The sequence below is a fragment of the Ictidomys tridecemlineatus genome, chromosome 7 (genome assembly GCF_052094955.1).
Source record: "Ictidomys tridecemlineatus isolate mIctTri1 chromosome 7, mIctTri1.hap1, whole genome shotgun sequence".
NCBI classification, from domain to species: Eukaryota; Metazoa; Chordata; class Mammalia; order Rodentia; family Sciuridae; genus Ictidomys; species Ictidomys tridecemlineatus.
The window spans coordinates 28105362-28127049 of record NC_135483.1 but is presented as its reverse complement, the minus strand read 5'-3'; the positions used below and the strand labels follow the sequence as shown (position 1 = coordinate 28127049).

At 33.2% G+C, this 21688-nt stretch overlaps 1 protein-coding gene across 1 annotated transcript in view; it reads left to right on the top strand.

Moving 5' to 3' along the window:
- Window positions 1-21688, top strand: part of Pkhd1l1 (PKHD1 like 1) — a 139523-nt gene that overhangs the window by 104645 nt on the left and 13190 nt on the right. Inside the window, exons 61-72 of the mRNA XM_040293748.2 lie at window positions 524-653; window positions 1452-1573; window positions 2448-2538; window positions 5695-5843; window positions 5922-6044; window positions 6563-6674; window positions 6755-6871; window positions 11378-11543; window positions 14416-14648; window positions 14865-15032; window positions 18012-18169; window positions 20904-21039. Coding sequence (XP_040149682.2) covers window positions 524-653; window positions 1452-1573; window positions 2448-2538; window positions 5695-5843; window positions 5922-6044; window positions 6563-6674; window positions 6755-6871; window positions 11378-11543; window positions 14416-14648; window positions 14865-15032; window positions 18012-18169; window positions 20904-21039 — 1705 coding nt within the window. The remainder of the gene's footprint in view (window positions 1-523; window positions 654-1451; window positions 1574-2447; window positions 2539-5694; window positions 5844-5921; window positions 6045-6562; window positions 6675-6754; window positions 6872-11377; window positions 11544-14415; window positions 14649-14864; window positions 15033-18011; window positions 18170-20903; window positions 21040-21688) is intronic.

The following is a 21688-nucleotide window of genomic DNA, read 5'->3' as shown; positions in this document are numbered from 1 at the left end:
TCTGTATATCTATGCTTTCAAAAGTGAGAAAAATAAATATTTTGAGAGGGCTGGTGATTTAAGGAAATGGGAAATAGCATATTTTCTTAGTAAAAATAAAAAATTTTATAAGTTTAAAGTTGAAAACCCTAACCAGCTCACTGACTCATTCTTGTAGACATCTAAATGGTGACTCCTTGCTTAGAGGACTATTTTTGGTAATAAGAAGAAAAAAAAAAAAGAAAAGAAAGAAAGAAAACTCTCACTATTCATCATAAAATACATTGTTATGAAAAATAATTTTAATAAGTTAGCATTTCATAGGTGATAACATAAATATGTATGTATAAAAAGAACTTGAGAGATTTTTAAATTTGCATTGATAGTAAGCATATGTCTTTAGTTTTATTTAATTATCAATTCAAGACACATGAAAATTTCCCAGGATGAAAAGATCCACTATCAAAAGACCTAGGACATCACCTCCTTTAAATATATTTTAATTTTGCATTTTTAATGCTTACTGGGTCTTGGTATTTCATAGATTGAAGACCATGGCTCATCTTACATCCGAGGCTGTGCTTTTCACCATGGCTTCTCCCCAGCGATTGGTGTGTTCAGGACAGATGGCTTAGACATAGATGACAACATCATTCACTTTACAGTTGGGGAAGGTAATATAATAATGTCCATTGAGTAGCCTGTCCTTTTGAGGCAATCTTATCTGTAAACCCTGGAGCCATGCTGTCCAACTGATCTTTCCATGAGTGTGGAAGGGGTGTATATCTCTGCTGATGCAGTAATCACTAAGCCATATGTGGCTAATGAGCACTTGAATTGTGGCTACTGTGTCTGAGGAACTGAATTTTTAATGTTAATTGTACTTAATTTACATTTCAATAGCCACATGTGGCTATGGCTATCTGGAGAGTACAGTGCTAGGGTACAGAAGAATTATTACCAGACCACGACCTAATGTAGGTTATCTAATCACTAAGCATTTACATGACTATGTTTTTAAACCTCCTCCCATATAATTATAAAGATTAATCACAAATAAAGATAAAGTATTTAAAAATATTTAAATATCTATTTTAAAATATATACATATAATTTTAAGTATGTTTTGTTTCATTTTGGTATACAACATAATACAGACTTATTTAATGCACATAAAAGTCCATGTTTGTTAAAATGTGAGGTGGACACACCTATGAACCCACCTATTTTACAAGTACCCCAGAAGATTCTAATTCTAGTAGTTTGTTGAAGGGATAGAGAGTTCAATATCAAAGTGTTCAGCGGATTCACATTAAAATCAAATCAGACTCTACCTAGATAAATAATTTCATGAAAAAACGAAAGATATTACCAGGTTAAGCAAGGTTATTTTTACTTATCTGATAGTATTGATTGTAAGTTAACATATGTATTTGGGGGGAATTTTTCTTCCTTTCTGTTTTTTATTATAGGCATAAGAATATGGGGGGATGCCAACAGAGTCCGAGGAAATTTGGTTGCACTTTCTATTTGGCCAGGAACCTATCAGAACAGAAAAGATTTAAGTTCAACTCTTTGGCATGCAGCTATTGAGGTAGTGAAAACAAATTCATAACTATGTAAAATTATAATTATAATCATAATTTATGTAGGAATTGTCAATCCCAAAATGTTGTTGAAAGTTTTTTCTTCCTTAGAGATTGATGAACTAATAAATAAAATGTTTGTGTTAACTGAAGGAGTGAATAAACTTTTAAAAATATATTGTGTGAATTCTGATAGCCATTTTTTTTTCTTTCAGTTGATATTTGTTGGTTTAAATAGTTCTCTTATTTCCTTTTTCCCCAATATTATTTATCATTCTCAAGTTTGAGTACAGGCTCTCTTTGCAGCTAATTGACTGAGTGCTTTGTGCATGTTACTTCTTAACCCTGGTTTAGTTTCCTCCCCCATATGGAAAGTTAGAGTGTTTTAAATAATTAAGGGTTTTCCCCCTTTTTATTGTTTTGCTGATACTATAAATAAGAAACAAACTTCTGCCATCTATACTTTCATTTCTACCATTCTGACAGCTTACTGTCCTAACCTAGATTTTGAGTTCAACAGATGTCACCAGTGAATCCTACAGAACACACTAATTGCCTTGTCTTTTTAAAATAAATTGATCAAATTGTTAATAAAATATGACTTAAAAGAGTAATAACATCATTGTAATATTCCTATAATACTGGAATTTGTCCTACCGCTTGTAAATGTTGAATCATATTCAATATATCTTGTGACTGAGATTTTTTAAAACCTGCTTAATGCAGTTTTCTAATAAGGATGTGATGATTTTAAATGGAGTGAATAATTTCTTCTGAAAAGTGTTATCATAATTAAAATTTTTCACAAGTATGTTGTTATATGCTTGCTCTCCTTGGATAACTGTGTAATAACCTAACCCAAAGTATTTATCTTTGTGCTAGATAAATAAAGGGACCAATACAGTCTTACAAAATAATGTAGTTGCTGGATTTGGAAGAGCAGGATACCGCATTGATGGTGAACCTTGCTCAAGTAAGTCTTACCGTAGAATCACTAAAATTAGGAAATAACTTGTCCAAATGTGGTTAAAATGAAAAATTATTATTTGTTCATTCAGTATGTGATATGTCAGCCTTCTGGACCCTGAAAAAAACTCAACAAGTTCAATTATTTCAAATAAAAAATATTGAGTCTAAATAAAAATCTTTTTAGGCTTTTAAGGAAAATTTGGTTTTTCTAAGCTTAGAATTTAAAAAACCTAGTAGCAACATTGGTTCTTGATTTGATTGGTAATGAAACATTGAGCACCTCATTCCACTACCACTTGCACAGAAATAACACTTCTGTGGTAAATAAAGATAAATACTGTAGGGACATGACACTATGCTTCTGCCTTAATAGAATCAATGCCCACTATTCATGTATTAAACATGGATGCATAAAAAAGCCAAATGACACAAATAGTTTTCAAATACCTTTATTAGATTATTAAAAACCAAGAACTAACCAAACATCTACTCTTTTGGCAAGGCTACAGTGAAGCAGGAAATTCTACACATTGCCAGTTGAAGGACAAAACAAAATAACCTCCACATAAGGGAATCTGACAATAGCTATCAAAATTTATCTGTGCATTTACTTTTAACTTAGCATTTCCACTGCTAGTAATCTAGCTAGTTGCCTTTACATACTTAAAAAATGATTTGTAAACAAGGTTTTTTTTTTTTTTTTTTTTTTGTCACATCATTGTCTATACTAGCAGAGATTTGAAAGCTACTCTGTGTCCCTTAATGGAGGTCTAGTTGTATATGTCAAACAGTTGAGCCCTGGGCCCATTTAAGCAAGAAGGTAAGAAAGATTTGGGTGTGATATGGAGAAATCTTCAGAATAAGTGGAAGGTGTAGAATGGGATATATAATGTTGATTGTGTATAATCCATTTATAAGATACTTTCAGCTTTATCTATTTATAAACTTAAATGAAATAGGACTTTCTCTGAAAAAAATATGTGCCTTTTAGAATTGATTTTTAAAAATTTCAGCTGGCATCATTTTTAGTAACTTTATTTATTAGGTATAATTTACATAAGATTCACCTGTTTTTATTAGTATACCAGTTAAGGAATTAGTTATTTTTAAGATTATTTGGATCAGTATTTTCTCTATCAGTTCAAAAGTTATTGACAAGCTAATTTAATTATTGTCCAAAATAGATTTCAATGAAATAAAACAACTTTGTTGGTATATTTGATTCCTTCATATATGCTCTTATTAAATATTTGTTTCTAACAACTCAAAGTAGCTTTTCGTTGACATAAAAAATTAAAATCTGCAATTTCTCAACAACCTTTAAGACATTGTTTTAATGGTTTTATGAAAACCAAATATGGCCTTTGAATATGAATATTTACTAATATATATAATGCCATGTAATGCAGTTTTCACTGATTATATTGATCTTACTAAATAATTGAGAATGTTTATAAGAAGGTTTTGGATTTATAGCAATTGAAATACAAAACATTACCAACGGATGGGGAATTAAGTTTCTGTAACTTTTATCAGTTTATCCAGTCCATCCCAGACAAGAGTTTCTGCGTTGCCAGGAAGGGGACAGCGATAGGTTCAGGGGAAGAGTCATTCTTTATATGGGCTATATTGTGTGGGTTCAGAGAGAAAAATGTAAGCATTTTCTTATGGAGGAACAAAATTGAACCCAGGCAGGTCATAAATAAAACATAAAACTCAAACGACTAGGAAAAAGGGAAAATCAATAGAAGACAGAAGGAATTCAGATACCAGAGGATCCAAGCAAGACAGCTGTCCTAAATATCATTGGCTACTCTGTGAAGACAATCATTCAACTTATGCATATTTGGAGATGAAGTTAGTTATTGAGGTTATTGATCTGATTCAGACATACATAAAACTTTCATTAAGACCCACTTTAATTTTGTTGTATATTAATAATGAGCATATAAGTTCATTTACTGAGGGTATTTACAAGACACCTTGTGTGGTTTGTTTCATTTCATTTGGGAAAAAAATCTGAATTAGGCATTAAAACTTTTTATGCACAAAGAAACTAAGATTCTAAAAGGTTAAACAACTTTCCCAGATCCTGCATGTAACATTTAAAAAATATTTAATACTGTTGATGAGCATAAAGTTATCTTTGATCTACTATACATTTTATTTTTATTTTTTAATTTTGTTTTTAGTTGTAGTTGGACACAGTACCTTTATTTGTTTATTTTTTATGTGGTAAAGTATCATATCTCAGATTATATAATAATAATGTTGGTTTTTTGTTTATTTGAATTCTACAGATCAGTGGAGAACAAATAACACAGGTGTATTCACCAGGTGGAACAAGATACTTAGTTAATTGGCATGAACATACTTTATTCAAAGATATGAAAAATTGTGCTCTATATGTGTAATAAGAATTGTAATACATTCCGCTATCATGTATTTAAAAAATAAAATCAATTAAAAAAATATTTAAGGAGCACCTATCTCTGAATTTTTGTTCAGGATTCAGGAATGATGGTGATGAATGAGCCTAACACAGCATTTTCTCCAGTGAAGCTTACATTCTAGTAGGAAGGAGAAACTAATACTTCACAAATAATAAATAAAATATCAAGTGAAAATATTTTAAGACAATATAAAGTAACTGAAGTGCTATTTTGAATCAAGTGGTCAGAGAGAACCTTTTAAGGAAGTGACTCTTGAAAACGGTCTGACCAAAAAGAGCCAGCAACAAAGAAGTGGGCAGGGACAGCATTTACAGACAGCAAGTGGTTTGATTGTATTTCAGGTTTAGGTTTGTTTGAGTCTAATCCCCATCCTCTTTCTAATAAAACTCATAGTTGTCTAAACAGATATAATAATTAGAGTGCTAACACTAAATCAAACTTTTACAAATGAGTATCCAATTATATTGAGTATCAGTGAAGAGACAAATTATATAAAGTTAAAGAATAAGTAGAGTAAGCCATAAAAACATTAGATCATCTCATTAAAATTTACATTGGAAATACATATACATATATACATACATATATATACATACATATGTAGTATATATACACACACATAAAATTTTATAAACTTTGATACTGCTTATTAAGCCAAGGTAGCACACTTGTAATATTAATTATCAGTGTCTGTATTTTCTGTCAAGGAAAATCTAATCCCATGGAAAACTGGTTTGGCAATGAAGCCCATGGAGGTTTATATGGCATCTATATGAACCAAGATGGTCTTCCTGGATGTTCTCTTATACAGGGATTTACTATTTGGACATGCTGGGATTATGGAATTTACTTTCAGGTAAATGTGACTGAAGATGGTGATTATTTTCTTTTACGATTGTTCTTAGCAGTATGTAACATCCAAATTGTTTTGCAGACCACAGAGAGTGTGCGTATCTATAATGTGACTCTGGTTGATAATGGAATGGCTATTTTTTCAATGATTTACATGCCATCTGCTGTTTCTCACAAAATTTCCAGTAAAACAGTACAGGTTAAGGTAAGAAATGAACAAGGAGAAAGGGAGAGTTATTGAAATAAAATAGCTATTTAATAAAAATAATCTCCTAGACTTCCACACCTCTCTGGCTTTGCCATCATGCCCTCTGCCAAAAAACTTTATTCCTACCTCTCCTCTGCCTTCCCTCACCTATTCTTGTTTTTCATTTACTAATCTTTCAACAGTTCCTTAAATTTTCACTCCTACTATAAAGCCTTTCTTGAAACAGCATAGGTGTTTCAAGACAACACCTCCTTCACTTCAAGATCCTACAGTGCCTTGGATATATTGCTGTCACAGAAACATAACATGTCATTATATCATTATATCTCTTCCTTTGAGTATCATTCCAATTGGGGCAGCAATCAGACCTTTTTCATCTCTGTTTAAAGTATGATCCATTTCTAAAATGTATGGTTGTTGCTCTGCTACTGTAGAATTCAATATTATTGATTATTGGGTTTTATTTTAGGAAGCACTGTTATTAACACTATATTGTTTGACTTTTTAAAAAACAGAGCTCATTAATTGTTGGAAGTAGCCCTGAATTTAATTGTTCTGATGTTCTAACTAATGATGATCCCAATATTGAGCTCACTGCTGCACATCGGAGTTCCAGACCTCCTTCAGGTGAAAACTTGAAATTTCAATGTTGACGTTCACATAAATGCATATTCACATTCTTTTAACATTTTTTCTCTCTGTAAAAGGTGGAAGAAGTGGGATTTGTTGGCCTACCTTTGCTTCAGCTCATAACATGTCACCCCGGAAGCCCCATGCAGGGATCATGAGTTACAATGCCATCAGTGGCCTTTTGGATGTCTCAGGCAAGTTTAAACACAGACTTTATGAATCCATACAATTAAGTTCTGTAATGAATATATAAAGTGCTGCATAACTAATAATGTTTTATTTTAAGTAAAAACTATTTAAATGAATTTTATATGAATCTCTCAATAATATTAAGAAAAGAAATTAGACAGCAGGGGCAATTTCAAGAATGGTTTCCCAGGAAAATATTTTATGTATTGAAGAATGGCATTTAATTTTTCTTCCAAAACAACAGATAAGTAAGATGATGTATTACTGTCTCCTTTTAAAACTGAACTTAAGAATCTTATGAAATTGCCACAATTATTGGCAAAGCTAGAATTAAAATTCTCCTGACACAAAGTCCACTGAAACAGATGGCCTCCTTAGAAATTTAAAATAATTATATATAAATGAATGTTTGAATACATCATTTTCATTTTACCTGTTAAGTATACTGTGCCACACTATTTGTTTCACAAGTCTCTCTTCCCTGTTAATTTAACCCAGTGTTTCTTTGAATGAAGTGGTTCATAAATTAGATATATAAGGTTTGACATATTATTCCTCAAAACTTTAGGTCTCAGAAATGTTAAGCATGTGATCATCATTGTTTACTGATTCTTGCACGGAGAATACCCTCAGAGAACATTATATAACATGCTGCATAGATTTTAGTTGAACACATATTGCTTTAAATAAAAAATATATCCTGAAAATATTGTAAATATATAGATAGCATTAAAAATTTCCTTATGAAATGGAATCTTAAAAGTAAAATTACTGGAAGAAACATAAATAACTGTTCTTTCATAAGCCATTGACTTAAAAGACAGCATATGAAAGATGGTTGACTTAGGCTGGATTTCCTGGAAGCAGAACTTTAGATGAGGATTTTTGTGTTAGCAGTTTATGGAAAGAATGCTCGAGGGAAAGGTACTGAAGAAGGAGAAAGTAAGGGAAGTTGTTCAGCAAGTATGTTGTAAAAGCTGGAATATAGCTTCAATTGATCCCATCAGAGAATTCTGGAATATAAATTGCCAAAAAATTGCCTTACATTTGGGGGATGAGGAGTGGACACTTGTACCTCCATATTAATCAGTGTTTGGATATAGCTGCACCATGGGAAAGGCTTTAATTTCTTGGGTGATGTTGCTCCTGTTTGGCTAAAGCTAATTCTCTGAAAAAGATGACAGCTCTGAGCAGTTAACAACCAATACTCACAGAGATGGGAGATGGGTTTGCTAGCCTATATCCTTTTTAGTTCACTCCTAGGGCCACATTCGTCTGCCTGCATTTTTTGTTAAGTTAGTTGTATGAAGTTTGTTCCACCAGTTATTTTAAGTTTATTCTACATGGTCACAATTTCTGGGGAAAGTTTTAAGAAGGATATTATCACACAAAGCTGGTCCTCTGATCATAAGTGATACATATCTGTCCTCCATCATCCTTTCTGTATTTCCTTCCCTAGCTAACAATTTTGTTGGTCAAGATAGCTTGCCTGGTAGAATAGCCCTGTTATTAAAAGGTCCCTTATGAAACCATGATTTCTGGACTTGCCTATTTATAGCTAACACTGGGCATATACCCCAGTGGATCATGTAAGTATTCTTTGCCTTCCTTATGTAGTGGTAGGCCTACCTCTCCATAGTGACTAGGGCCAGTTACCTCTCCTAGATGATAAATGCCTTATTTGTCACCAAAATGACCATATGGCTTCCTGAGGTATCCATAGATTTATGTTTATTGGGACATGTACTATATGCCCTGGTGGAAACACTCTCCCTCTGAGCCCCCTGACCTCAAGACGCATATAATCTAAAATTGTAGGATTTGGGGATGTGGATGTAGCTCAATGGTAGAGTGCTAGACTAGCATGTGAAGTCCTGGGTTCAATCCCTAGCATTGCAATAATAATATTAATAATAATAATAATAACAATAATCAAAATAAAACTAACTAAATAAATAAAATTGTAGGATTAAAGCCAAATTTCCCAAATAGATTTCCAGACATAAGGTTATTCCTGCTTCTAGACTTTGGTACCATGTATTCTATTGTTTTCTATATCTACATAATGGCTGTTGGTTTTAAGTTACTAACATATTTTTCCAGGTTGTCATTTCTAAAACTAACAACCATGGTTGTACCTCCAAGAGACTATTCTATTATTCTGTTGGACCAACAGGTTCCAAATGCTGTAGTACTTTACTTGAGCAATTTTCCCATTGTGATCCCATTGTTGTATGCCCACCATTATATCCATTTTGCCAAAACTGGATTATTAGTCCAGGGTGATGTTGTGGAGAATCCCATGTAATTTGATCACCTTGTTAAGTCTCAGGATGGTAATACTTAACTGAATTTCTATAATCAATAAAGGGAAATTCATACTAGGAATACATATCAATACCAGTCAATATGAATTATTACCCTTTCCAGGGTAGAGTAGTAAATCTGATATAATCAATTTCAATTTAATTAATTAATTGGCTTCATGAGGAATGTACTAAAGACTCAACTTTGTTTTCTGTGCCGAGAAATTCAGGTCAGACACTAAATGGTAGAAATAACTCAATTGACCTTTCCAAGAAGGAGTCCCAGGTTTTGAATCCACATAGAGCCTCTATCTCCACCCCCAAGGCTACTCAGTTCATGAGTCTATTTGGAAATGACTGGGATAGCTAAGGACAAAGATTGGCTGACATCTACTGAAAAATTATTCTATTCCATTGGTTTCCCAGGAATTCTTCTGTATTGAATGATTTCTGCAAGCAATACATGTACTTTATACCTACTTCTACAGATTAATCCACCTGCTAGAAGTAGAACCAGAAGTGGAAATTCTTATGCAAGTAGTTTATTGAAAGTATGCTTTTAGGAGTGAGAAAATGAGAGAAATAGGATAAGTTATAGGAAAAAGCTAAGCAAGTATATATCCTCAACTGGAGTCCAACTTCTATCTGATATTTCAGAGAGCTGTGGCACACAAATTACACTCTTTATTTTTCCTAAGAGTCTTCCATATCTCCTACCAGTCAGTCATAGTTATCCCTGTATTAATGGTGGCGAGGAGTACATAATCTCTGAGGTGAGAGACTCTCAAGTGACCAAGGGAAATTCTTTAGAGAAGACAGGTATATGTGTTTTTTAGCCAACACTTACAAGAAGAGCTAGGGATTGGATGTACTGCCCCAGTAAAAGAGATCTAGGCAAAATATAAACAGCATCTTTTACTGTGGCATTTGATTAATACTCATCTATAGTTCATATTCATATATAATATCTCTTCTTAAGAGAAAATATAATTAAGAAGGGTAGTATATTACAATACCTACTTTATGAACTTTAAAGGCCACCTTTTGCTTTTATGTATTTTGAATTACTGGATTTTAAGGACAATGGAGATTGAGTTTTTGGATTCAATCATTTTTCTTTTTTTTTTCCACATAAAATATGCAAAGAAGCCAAGAGTGAAATAGTGTTTCAGTTAGGCTTTGCTGCATAACAAACCACCCCCACAACTTAGAAGCTTTTAAGAGCCATTTATTAGCTCATGGTCTGTGGACTGGAAATTTGAGCCTTGTTCAGCCACGTAGTTAGTTGTTCTGCTGTTTTTAACTGGGCCTTCTATAAGACTGCCATCCAGTTACAGAATGGTTATGGCCTGCTTAGTCAGGGATAGTCTTACTTTCATGTGGAGTGGTTGGTGCTTACTCTCAGCAATACTGTCTACTCACTGGGATGATGGGAATATGTTATGTTTTGGATGTGAGGTATCTACCAAAAGCTCCTGTATTAATGACGGAATGTTCAGAGTTGAAACAATTGCATTAAGAGAGTTTTAGTCCATCCTATTTTGAATGAACTGAGTGGTAAATATTGGCAAGAGGGGCATAGCTGAAGGAAGTGGGTCACTGGAGCATGCTCTGGAAGAGTTCATCTTCCTTGTAATCCCTTCCTCTCTCTCTTCTTCCTGGCTGCCATGAAAGGAGCAGTACTCTTCCACCATGCCCTTCCACCATGATTTTCTGACTCACCTTGGGCCAAGAGCAATGGAGTTGGCCCAACATGGACTAAAGCTCTTAAACCATGAGTCAAAACAACTCCTCTAAGCTGTTCATTTCAGGTATTTTGTTCATAGTGATGCAAAGTCAACTAATACAGAATGTTTGTACTTACTCATATGTTTAAAATATTCCCAGGAGCATCAAGAGAGAGCCAGCCCTAATACCCAAGTACTCTCCAGATTTCTATCAATTACTCTTGTCCCATTGGCCAAACTAAGTCACAGAGCCAAGTTGAGAGAATATGTGGGAGATGATTATCCAGTAGTGTATATATAGGGCAGCAATACTTTACCATAAATAATGGTAACTTTTTTGTTTTTTTACCATATCAGGGAAGAGCTCCATGTACAAAAAAAGTAGCAAAGGATTTGTTAGATGAAATGTTCATGAAATGAATCTGTTTTACTGCTTTATCCAGAGAAAATAATTACTTTTGTATTATTTATGTTTTAGATTCAACATTCATTGGATTTAAGAATGTTTGTTCAGGGGAAACTAATGTGATATTCATTACTAATCCTTTAAATGAGGATTTACAACACCCAATCCATGTGAAGAATATTCAACTGGTTGATACTATTGAACAATCCAAAATATTTATACATAGGCCTGACATAAGGTAAAATATGAGAAAACTCAATTTTTTCTTTCCTATCTTTATAATTTTCCATTCTCCCTCTATTCTGTTAAAGAGCTGAGAAAATTGTATATTAAAATAACTAACTTCTACAAAACTTTAATCAGAATTTTAAAAATTCAGAATTTAATAATCTAAATCTAAGGGCTGGAGTTGTGGCTCAGTGGTACAGCACTTGCCTGGTATGCATGAGACCCTGGGTTCGATCCTCAGCACTGCATATAAATAAATAAATAAATAAATAAATAAATAAATAAATAAATAAATAAATAAATAAATAAAAGATCCATTGACAACTAAAAAAAAATGTTTTTTAAATAATCTAAATCTAAGTTTCCCCAGTTGCAAAGAAGCCAATATATATTAAAACTGGGCTTTAATATATATTTCCACTTTTATTTCTATGTATTATCAATAACATCAGCATTGCTGGGCATGGTACTACACTGTGTCATCTCAGCTACTAGAGACTGAGGCAGGGGGATCACAAGTTCCAGGAAAGCCTGGGAAATGTAGAGATCCTGTCTCAAATTTTAAATTTTTTAAAAAATGTTGGGGGTGTAGCTCAGTGATAGAGTGGCTTGCCTAGCATATTCGAGATCTGGGCTTAATCCCTAGCACTACAAACAACAAAGATGGAAGGTCATTAAATATAAAAGATGAGACAGGGTCTGAAATGTATTTTACATTGATACCTCTCTGTTAATAGTTATTAAAGGATAAGATATATCTCATTTCCTCTCTTTGTTATTTATTTATTTATTTATTTATTTATTTATTTATTTATTTATTTACTTTTGCTACCTGTTGTTTTCCAAATATCCTATCACAGGCACTCCAAAATGTGCTTGGAAATTAAATATCAGTCTTTCTAATCACTGTGATTATAAATACACAGAAACTTGAAACAGTGGTTTTTCTACTTATAAAATCAGTTGATATCAGAATATTTATAGAAGCTGGTCACTTAGATTCTATGACATAGAAGAACAAAACCAGTACTGCTGTTTTTTACAGTTAGTATAGACCAGGAATTTAGATGTAAACAATATTGGAAGAAAGAAAAATTCTATCAGAAATCTTTGGCCATTTTCAGTTTAGGGGACAAAAAAGGAATAATTCTCTGTAATTAAATAGACATTACTCAAAAAATGCAATATTTCATAAGTAGTTTGATTCTACATTGATGATAACCCAACACTTACCAATTTAATAATTGTTGAACTACAGTGTTTTTTGGATCAATAGAGCCCTTCCTCCTCACTAGATAGTTTCTATTTAGTTGACATTGAATCTTTCAGATTTAATTTATAATTTTAATATTCAGATAATTAAGAAAATATTATGCTTTTAATATTATATTTTAATATAACAAATCCTTTGAGATCCACATTTCTAGTGGATGCTGTTGGTGCTCTCTCAGATCTTCTTTATTAAGTAATGCTTTAAACGTTGGTTCATAACAGCCCATGATTGCCTGCTTTTTTCAGAATTTTGATTTTATCCAAAGCCACCTTGCAGTACCAATCAGTTCAGGAATATAAGGCTGGCTCTGTGTCTTAAAGTAATAACTTCAAATTACTGTAATGCATTTCAAGTTGCAGAGGTTTCTATGGAATCAGAATGAAACTAACCCTAAAGACCACAGTAATCTTCTTTATTTTTCTCCAGGTGGGTTCTCTCCCTCCTTTTGAGAGTGCTGTTTCCACAACTCACACAAAAATCCACCTTTCAGGCTCTGTTTCTGTGAATCTTAACTAAGCTCACAGCCTTGGAATAAAAGTGTGCCACCAAACAGTCTACTCACAAATTCCCTTCCAAAAACACATTGCATGTACCTAAATATGAAGACCACATGAATAACAGAAATGCTCATTAAAATTCTTCTTACAGACTAGAATATTACAGTAAGGGACAACTTACAGCTCATGTTCCTTTTACAACAACTAAAAAGGAGAGATATGCTAGATACAACCTAATAAGATCTGAGCTTTCCACTCCAATAGCACAATTGTTATAACTCTGATATGAAATATATTTCTTCACAGTCTGTATCATGGTATTCTCTGTATACTGTATATAATTTGAATATTCGATACATTGCACTTTGGCATCTATTTTATTATTATAGCAGGGAACAATCAACACTCCAGGTAACTCAAGATGAAGTTAATGTACCATATATGATTGAACTGCATGACACATTTATAATGCTTCATTTCTTATAGTAATCTACAGAATAGTCACCAATATGTTGCATAAAAATCACAACCTAAGTGTATCTGTCTATGCATAGACAAAAGTCTATGAGATTATGCAATGATCTGTAATACGCGAAAAGCTTACGAGTTCAGAATAGGAAGAGGCTGAATTTTCACAAAATATTTAGATTATAAAGCAATACTTTAATATTTTTAAAGACAAAAAGGGAGGGAAAAATAATAAAGACTTCCTGGCTCAGATAGGGATTTCAGATGTCTTGTACAACAGACTAACCATTCACCTGCTATATAGGGCAAAGTTAGTATATTATGAACCATGTACAAAATGAAATCTATCATTCAACAATTATGGGATAGCATATTGGAATTCTAATTTTACATCCCACAGGTACAACTTGTCATTTTGAAATATTAATGAATTCATGGTAATGAAACAAATCAGTACAATGGAAAAGCAGACCACATTACAATGCTAATTATATATGCTACTTGGTACCACTTTAAATCCTTTAGAAGCAGGATTTGATCAATCAATATTTTTAAACCCTCTTGTCAACTACTCAAATATATTCATCTTGCTTTTTTAGCACAATGCACTAAATCATTCATTTTTCCTCTTTTTTTTTCCCTAGTAAAGTGAATCCATCTGATTGTGTAGACATGGTTTGTGATGCCAAAAGGAAATCTTTTCTTAAAGATATAGATGGCTCCTTTTTAGGGAATTCTGGTTCAGTGATACCTCAAGCAGAATATGAGTGGAATGGAAATAGTCAACTAGGAATTGGAGACTACAGAATTCCTAAGGTGATGCTCACATTTTTGAATGGAAGTAGAATTCCTATCACTGAGAAAGCACCTTATAAAGGTTTGTTGGAACTTATATTGTTAGACTTAAGTTCATGAAATGAAACACATTTTTTATAATGTGCTATTTTTATAATGGGATATTCCACAGCTTGATTTAAAATTAACCAATAATATATAGGCTCTACTTTTTTTTTGCTAATCTCATATCAAAAATAAGGTATGTGAATATTTTGCAAAAAGGTTACTTCTAAAATGCATTTATGTATGTTTCTAGGAATTATTAGAGATTCTACCTGTAAATACATTCCAGAATGGCAGAGCTATCAGTGCTTTGGTATGGAATATGCAATGATGGTTATTGAAAGCTTGGATACTGACACAGAAACACGAAGACTTTCACCAGTGGCCATCATAAGCAGTGGTTATGTTGATCTCATTAATGGTAGGTGAATAGTGTAAGTGAATTAGTTACTCAATGTATTGTATGAGACTTTACTCTTTAGCAGTTCCCAACCAGGAAGGCCACAAGAGCTATTTTATTTTAATTTTTTGGGTGCTGGGGTTTGAACCCAGGGGTCTTAACCACTGAAGTACATCCCTAGCACCTCCCCGTCTTTAAATTTTGAGACAGCATCTTGCTAAATTGCTGAAGCTGGCTTTGAATTTGCAATCCTCCTGCCTCAGCCCCTTGAGCACTGGGATTACTGGTGTGTGCCACCATGCCCAACTAAAGATGACTATTTAAAATTAACCATTTGAAGAAGAAGTGTTAATTTAATACATTTATTAATGAGATAATATAGATGTTTTAAAGAAAAATTGTCTTAAATATCTCAAAAAATACATTTTGCCATACTTAAACTTAAAAATATATAATGTGTTATTTAGACTACTTAAGAGCCTAATCATTTTTCACTCCCATGAATCTTGTGAAGACAATTTTTTTGTATCCAGTGTATTTTTTTCATATTTGATTTCTTTGACTTTTGAGATCAATTCATAAAGGTTTAGAGCCCAGGTTCCTTTCACTGTGCTCTTAAATGACCCTAGTACAGAGGGTAAATAATGATCTCTGTAAGATGCAGATCTATTTAGAAGACCAAGGCTTTTTGAATAAATAAAATGAAATCCTAAAAGGAACTGAAAACATAGGTATGGATTTATTGCATATCACTGAAATGACACTGGGTTCAAAGATTAGTTAGTAACCAGGCTCAGAACTGAAGGGACACATAACTTGGATCAGACAGATTTCTGTTCTCTGGTAGTGACCTAAAAAGTATCAAAGTATTCTAGAATCTGGATACTGAGGCAGGAGTATTACAATTTCAAGGCCAGACTCAGCAACTTAATGAGGTGCTGTCTCAAAAATAAAATGAAAGCTGGGTATGTAGCTCAATGGTACTAAAGTTCCCCTTGGGTTTAAGCCCTAATACCCCCCAAATTAGAATTCAGCAATATCCCACAGAAATATGCATTAAACTTTTTAAAGAGAATAGAATGAAATAAATCAGGGCTATTCCAAAGCTTCATGTTTTTAATACTCCCCTTACTTGTCCCACCTGAATATGCAGCCCACTTGGACAACAGTCAGGTCAATTTCAAATGCCAATTTTCAGAATTTACAAAGCAGAGATTTGGGCAACAGTTGAGGATCAGTAGTGAATAATAGAGGAATGGAAAAGATGTTTTCAAGTTGTTCTGTTTTATGCAGTGAAGAAACATTTCATCATATTTTTACTTTTCCATCTTCTGACAGGGAATATAAGTTTTCATTAGTGACATGACATTTCTCTTTGAAAAGAATTTTAACTTTAACTAGTGACTGTCAATTTAAAGGAGTCTTAAGCAAATGATAATAGCATGAAAACTCATAAAAGTGTTACAAGAATCACTGAAGCTTGGGCTGCCCAAGTGGGGAAAAAATTCCCCAAGGTAAAATTACTAAATACCATCAAAGTTTCCTTTCAAATATTAATACTCTATTTTTAAAACATGACTTTTTATCACTCTAAACTTTTCGTTTTATATACCGACATTGCTTCTTTATGTTTATTTTCAAAACACACAAAGAAGTTATATTCAAACTAGGGTTTATATTTTGTATGCTAAGAGAAAGGTTATGCTATACTTGAGCTTTACAAGTTTATATTGATTTAAAATTCGATTGAAGTTTAGTCATAAATATTGATAATGCTTCCAAGCAAGCTAGAAAATTCAGTAGACATAATGAATAAATACATCAAGAAAATTCATCATTCCATACTTCACTGTGTTTTCACTGAAACCAAATAGAGAAGTTTGCTCTGAAAATCAAATTATACATGTTCTGAAAATGCCTGGAGTCGGGTTTTAAAAAAGCATCCTAGGTTTTTAGAGGATTTGATGGAGTATTATTTAAAGATGGTTTCAGTTCATCAATCATGTTGATCCCCCAATAGTAGCTGCAGTGATTGTCTTTAACAAATTAATGAAAACTAAAATGTAGGAAAATTAAAGACTAGATCAAAACAAACTTGTTTGGTGAATTTACAAACTAACTAATGAATAAGAAAGTGAAAGAACAAATTAAGCTGGGCATGGTGGAGCAAGCCTGTAATCTCAGTGGCTAAGATGGCTGAGGCAAGAGGATCTCAAGTCCAAAGCCAATCTTAGCAATTTAGTGAGGCCCTAAGTAACTTAGGAAGACCCTATTTTAAAATTCAAAATTAAAAAAGGGCTGTGGGTGTGGTTCAGTGGGTAAGTGCCTCCAGGATTCATTCCCTAATACAGAAAGAAAGAACACATTAATGAATCAATGGTTCAGGCATTCAAATGTTCATGTTTTCTGAGTACAGCCCTTATTTCTAACAAAATGACTTTGTTACATCATACATCCTAGCACAGAGCCTGAGAAAAGTGGTTTTGATGTACATTAATTTTTATGTCAAAATTCAGGTTTGCTTGCTAATCACACACATTATAGGTATGTAATAAATATATACAGATACCAAATATGCCTCCTCCAAATATTCAATGGATTTTGGATTTTACCCAAACTCACACTTGATAGGGAAGAGAAAGAATCAAACATTTTTCTTCTTCACAGTGTGAGACTTGAAAATGATTGTTAAATGAGAGATACATATAAATCTACTATATTCCCCAGTGACATTCCAGTATAATCTTCATCAACACATTAATTTACCCCTCTAACCTTAGGCATTGTAAAAATAGAGTAATAGGAAAGGTGCTTCCTTGTCCTCCTTTTTTATTCAAAGTTTGGGATGGCTAGATTGATGGTGGGTGGATATGGGTAAAAATGCTGAACTTATATTTGAAATTAACCACCGCAATTTATTTTAAATACATCTATTTTTACTATTTTATGCTAGTAATATTCATAAATAGGAACATGACATTTCATTTTGCATGGACTTAGGCCCCCAGGATCATGGCTGGTGTGCTGGATACACATGTCAGAGAAGACTGTCCCTGTTTCACAGCATTGTGGCTCTAAACAAATCTTACGAAGTCTACTTCACTGGTACCAGTCCTCAGAATCTTCGACTGATGTTACTTAATGTTGACCAAAATAAGGTAAGATAGGATAGAAATAATGTCTTTAATAAAATAATATTATCTGCAAATATTTTTATCTGCTAAGGATTTTATCAGTCTCTTTAAATGAGATTGATGAATACTGTCAGTCTTAAAGATCATTTTTGAAGAACCATTAGTTTACTACTAAAAATATTATTAGCTCACAGTTTTCCTCAGCCTGAAAATATATACAGATACCAAATATGCCTCCTCCAAATATTCAGTGGATTTTGGTGCTTCATATATGAGGCATGACAGTGATGCCTATGATGTATGATTAGCAAGCAAACCTGAATTTTGACATAAAAATAGTGTACATCCCAAATGAACACTTGGAATATTATATATTTACTCTTTCATTGCTGTGTGTGTGTGGGTGTGTGTTTGTGTGTTTGTGTGTATTTGAAAGAGAAAGAGAAATATCTTTGGAATTTACTTTAGAGATTGTAGCATATTACTCTAAATATTTTGTTGAATCTTTGTTGTTGTGACCAAATTACCTGACAAGAACAACTTAAAGGAAGAAAAATTTATATTGGGCTCAATTTCAGAGGTTCAGTTCCTAGTTAGCTGACTCAGTCCTGAGGTGAGGCAGAATATTATGGTGGAAAAGAATGATGCTCAGCTCATCAGAGCCAGAAAGCAGAGAAAGAATGGCGAACTAGGAACAAAATATAATTCTCAAGAGCATGCCCCCAGTGACCCACTTCCTCTAGCCATGTTTCACTTGCATATAGTTACCTCCCAGTAATACATTCATATTATTAACCTATCAAATGGATTAATCCACTGATTAGGTTACAACTCTCATAATCTATCATTTCACCTCTGAACATTCTTGTTGTCTAACATGAGCTTTTGGGGGACACATAATATCCAAACCATAAAAGATATCTTTGATAATGTCAAACATTTGCTATAAAATGAATTCAGCTGGGATATTAAATTTATACACACTATATCAGTGAGAAAAATAGTATGAGTTTGAATAGTAGTTCTACAATTTAGATTTTCTTTTCTAAGAGTATGAGACTTCAAAATCCCAGAGTGTTAGAAACAGGAAGATATGATGCAAAAAAAAAAAAGTGAATTCAGGAGTGTAGGAACAGAGACATATCTGCTTCTTCTCAGGTGATAGAAATTTCCATCCTTTACAGTTGCTTAAGTCAAAGTTTGGGAACCACTCTTTTTTTTTTTTTTTTTGTGGTGCTGGGGATTGAACCCAGGTCCTTGTTCAAGCACTCTACCAACTGAGCTATATCCCCAGCCCTGGGAACTACTCTTGACCCCTCTAATCTTTCATTTCTCATCCAATCCATCTGTGAATTCTGCTTAGTCTCCTTTCAAAATATCCACAATCTGATCACTTCTCACCACCTCCACTGCTGCCATCCAGTGGAGTCAACATTATCCTTTCCTTGTATTAAAGCAGGGAACTTGTCTTCCTCCTTTTGTCTTTGCCTGTCTATGCTCTATTCTCACTTTAGTAGACAGAAAGATATCTGCAAACCATCAGATCTCTTCTCTGGCCAAACACAAATCAGCTCTCTCCTCTGCCCCAAAGCCTGCGATGATTTCCCCACTATTCTCTCACTGTACAACAGTCAGAGTCTTCACAAAAATCTTCAGGACCCTATGTGAATTTCCCCATCCCTTAGTTCCCTGGCTGCTTCTTCTAATCCTCCAGCCACACTGAGCTTCTTTCTGTTTCTCAGTATACCATACATGCTATCACCTGGAAGTATGTTTCAGGTGTTTCATCTGCCTGGAACATTATAACCTAGATGGCTAACTTCCCACTCTCCTCAATTACCATTTTCTCAACAGACCTATCCTGATCACCTCCCACCATTTGAGTCTCCCAATTTCTCCTACCATGATTTACCTTTTCTTTTTTCCATAGCACTTAGCACCTTTTAATATGCTTCAGACTTCACTATTAATGTTTCTGTTATCGATTCTCCCTGACCTCATTAGGATATAAGCTCAAAGAAGGCAGTGATTTTTTGCTACAGCTACTCTCAGACCAGGCTGAGATAGGAACATGACTTTTGATTTTTTTTATTAAGAGAATATTTTAATTTTAAAATTAAAAATGGCAATGACAAAGTAATGTGACCATTAATATTCTCTGCCACTCAAGATAATATCAAATAAGATTCCCAAAGATTCCCAATTAATCTTTCCTTGATGTTGCAAAAGCTAGTCTCTTTACTTTGTAGTCATGTTTGATAGCACAAAATGGAGAGAATACAAACACTAAAGTTGAACAAAATCTTGTGATAGATTTTTCTAAGTCTTACTAACAAACTTTTATCAACAATAAACATTTCTTTCAACATTAAGTATTCAATTTTGTGTGACTCCATAATACAGAGCATGGTTACATGTTCCCTTTCTCTGCCCTTGGAATTGAAAGCCTGAATCCGACTTTGTTGTCTTTTTAAGGAACCCTTCCTTTAACTCAGTGATACTCTTCTAATAATTTCTTTCCTATGTATTAAAATGTTCTACAGAGAGTCGTCAATTAAGAGTTAGGTTGTAACATCTGAATGAATAGCTGAACGTAAGCCTGTTTTTAAAATTTAGTTGAATATTTGCCTTAAATCCACAAAACTTAGTTTTAATATTTTACAGACTGTATATATAGTTGAAGGACATTTTTAAGTGCTAAATTCTAATATGCTGTTTCATTAATCTTTTAAAACACAAACATGTTTATTTTTAACAGGCTGTTCTAGTAGGAATTTTTTATTCTACACTTCAGCGTTTGGATGTGTATGTGAACAATTCATTGGTTTGTCCCAAAAATACAGTATGGAACACCCAGCAAAAATACTGCAAACTTAATAAGCATCTGCACACAGGTATTTTCTCAGAAAAGTGGAGTACACATGATTGTTTGTGTTTCTAATAAAATTCTTTGCAATATTTTATTATTAACATTTTTAATTCCTTAGCTATTGATGAATACAGGAGAAAATAAGTTTTTGGCTGCGGTCCACCAAACACTAAGACATGTTCATGTATGTCATGTCCTAAAAGATTACTCCTGATGGAACCCATCAATCTACACATAAAAATAAAAGGCTTTTTTTTAAATGATGGGCTGCCTTTGCTCCCTGAAGTTTTCATTTGACATACATTGTTTAATTATTCCTATATCCAAAGAAATTTTGCTCAGAAAATTAGTACTTTATTTCTTATTTACTTCTATTTCATGGAGGTCAGAACCTAAGTTAGTTGGTAGTCACCAGGCGTATTGCCAAGAAAGGTAGTATAACACTATCTTAACACTAGGAAGTAAATATTATAAAGTAAATGTGGCTTAAATGAAATACATGTAGAGGATACACTTACTCACTTAGCAATACTTATAAAACCACGATTCATTCTCTGCTTGTTTAAGTCTTTTTATGTGAAACAAGATTATTTTAATGACATCAGCATCAGATATGCCATTCTGTGTGTTACTGATCATTTTTAGATGTGATCCAAATCGTGGCTCACTATTAC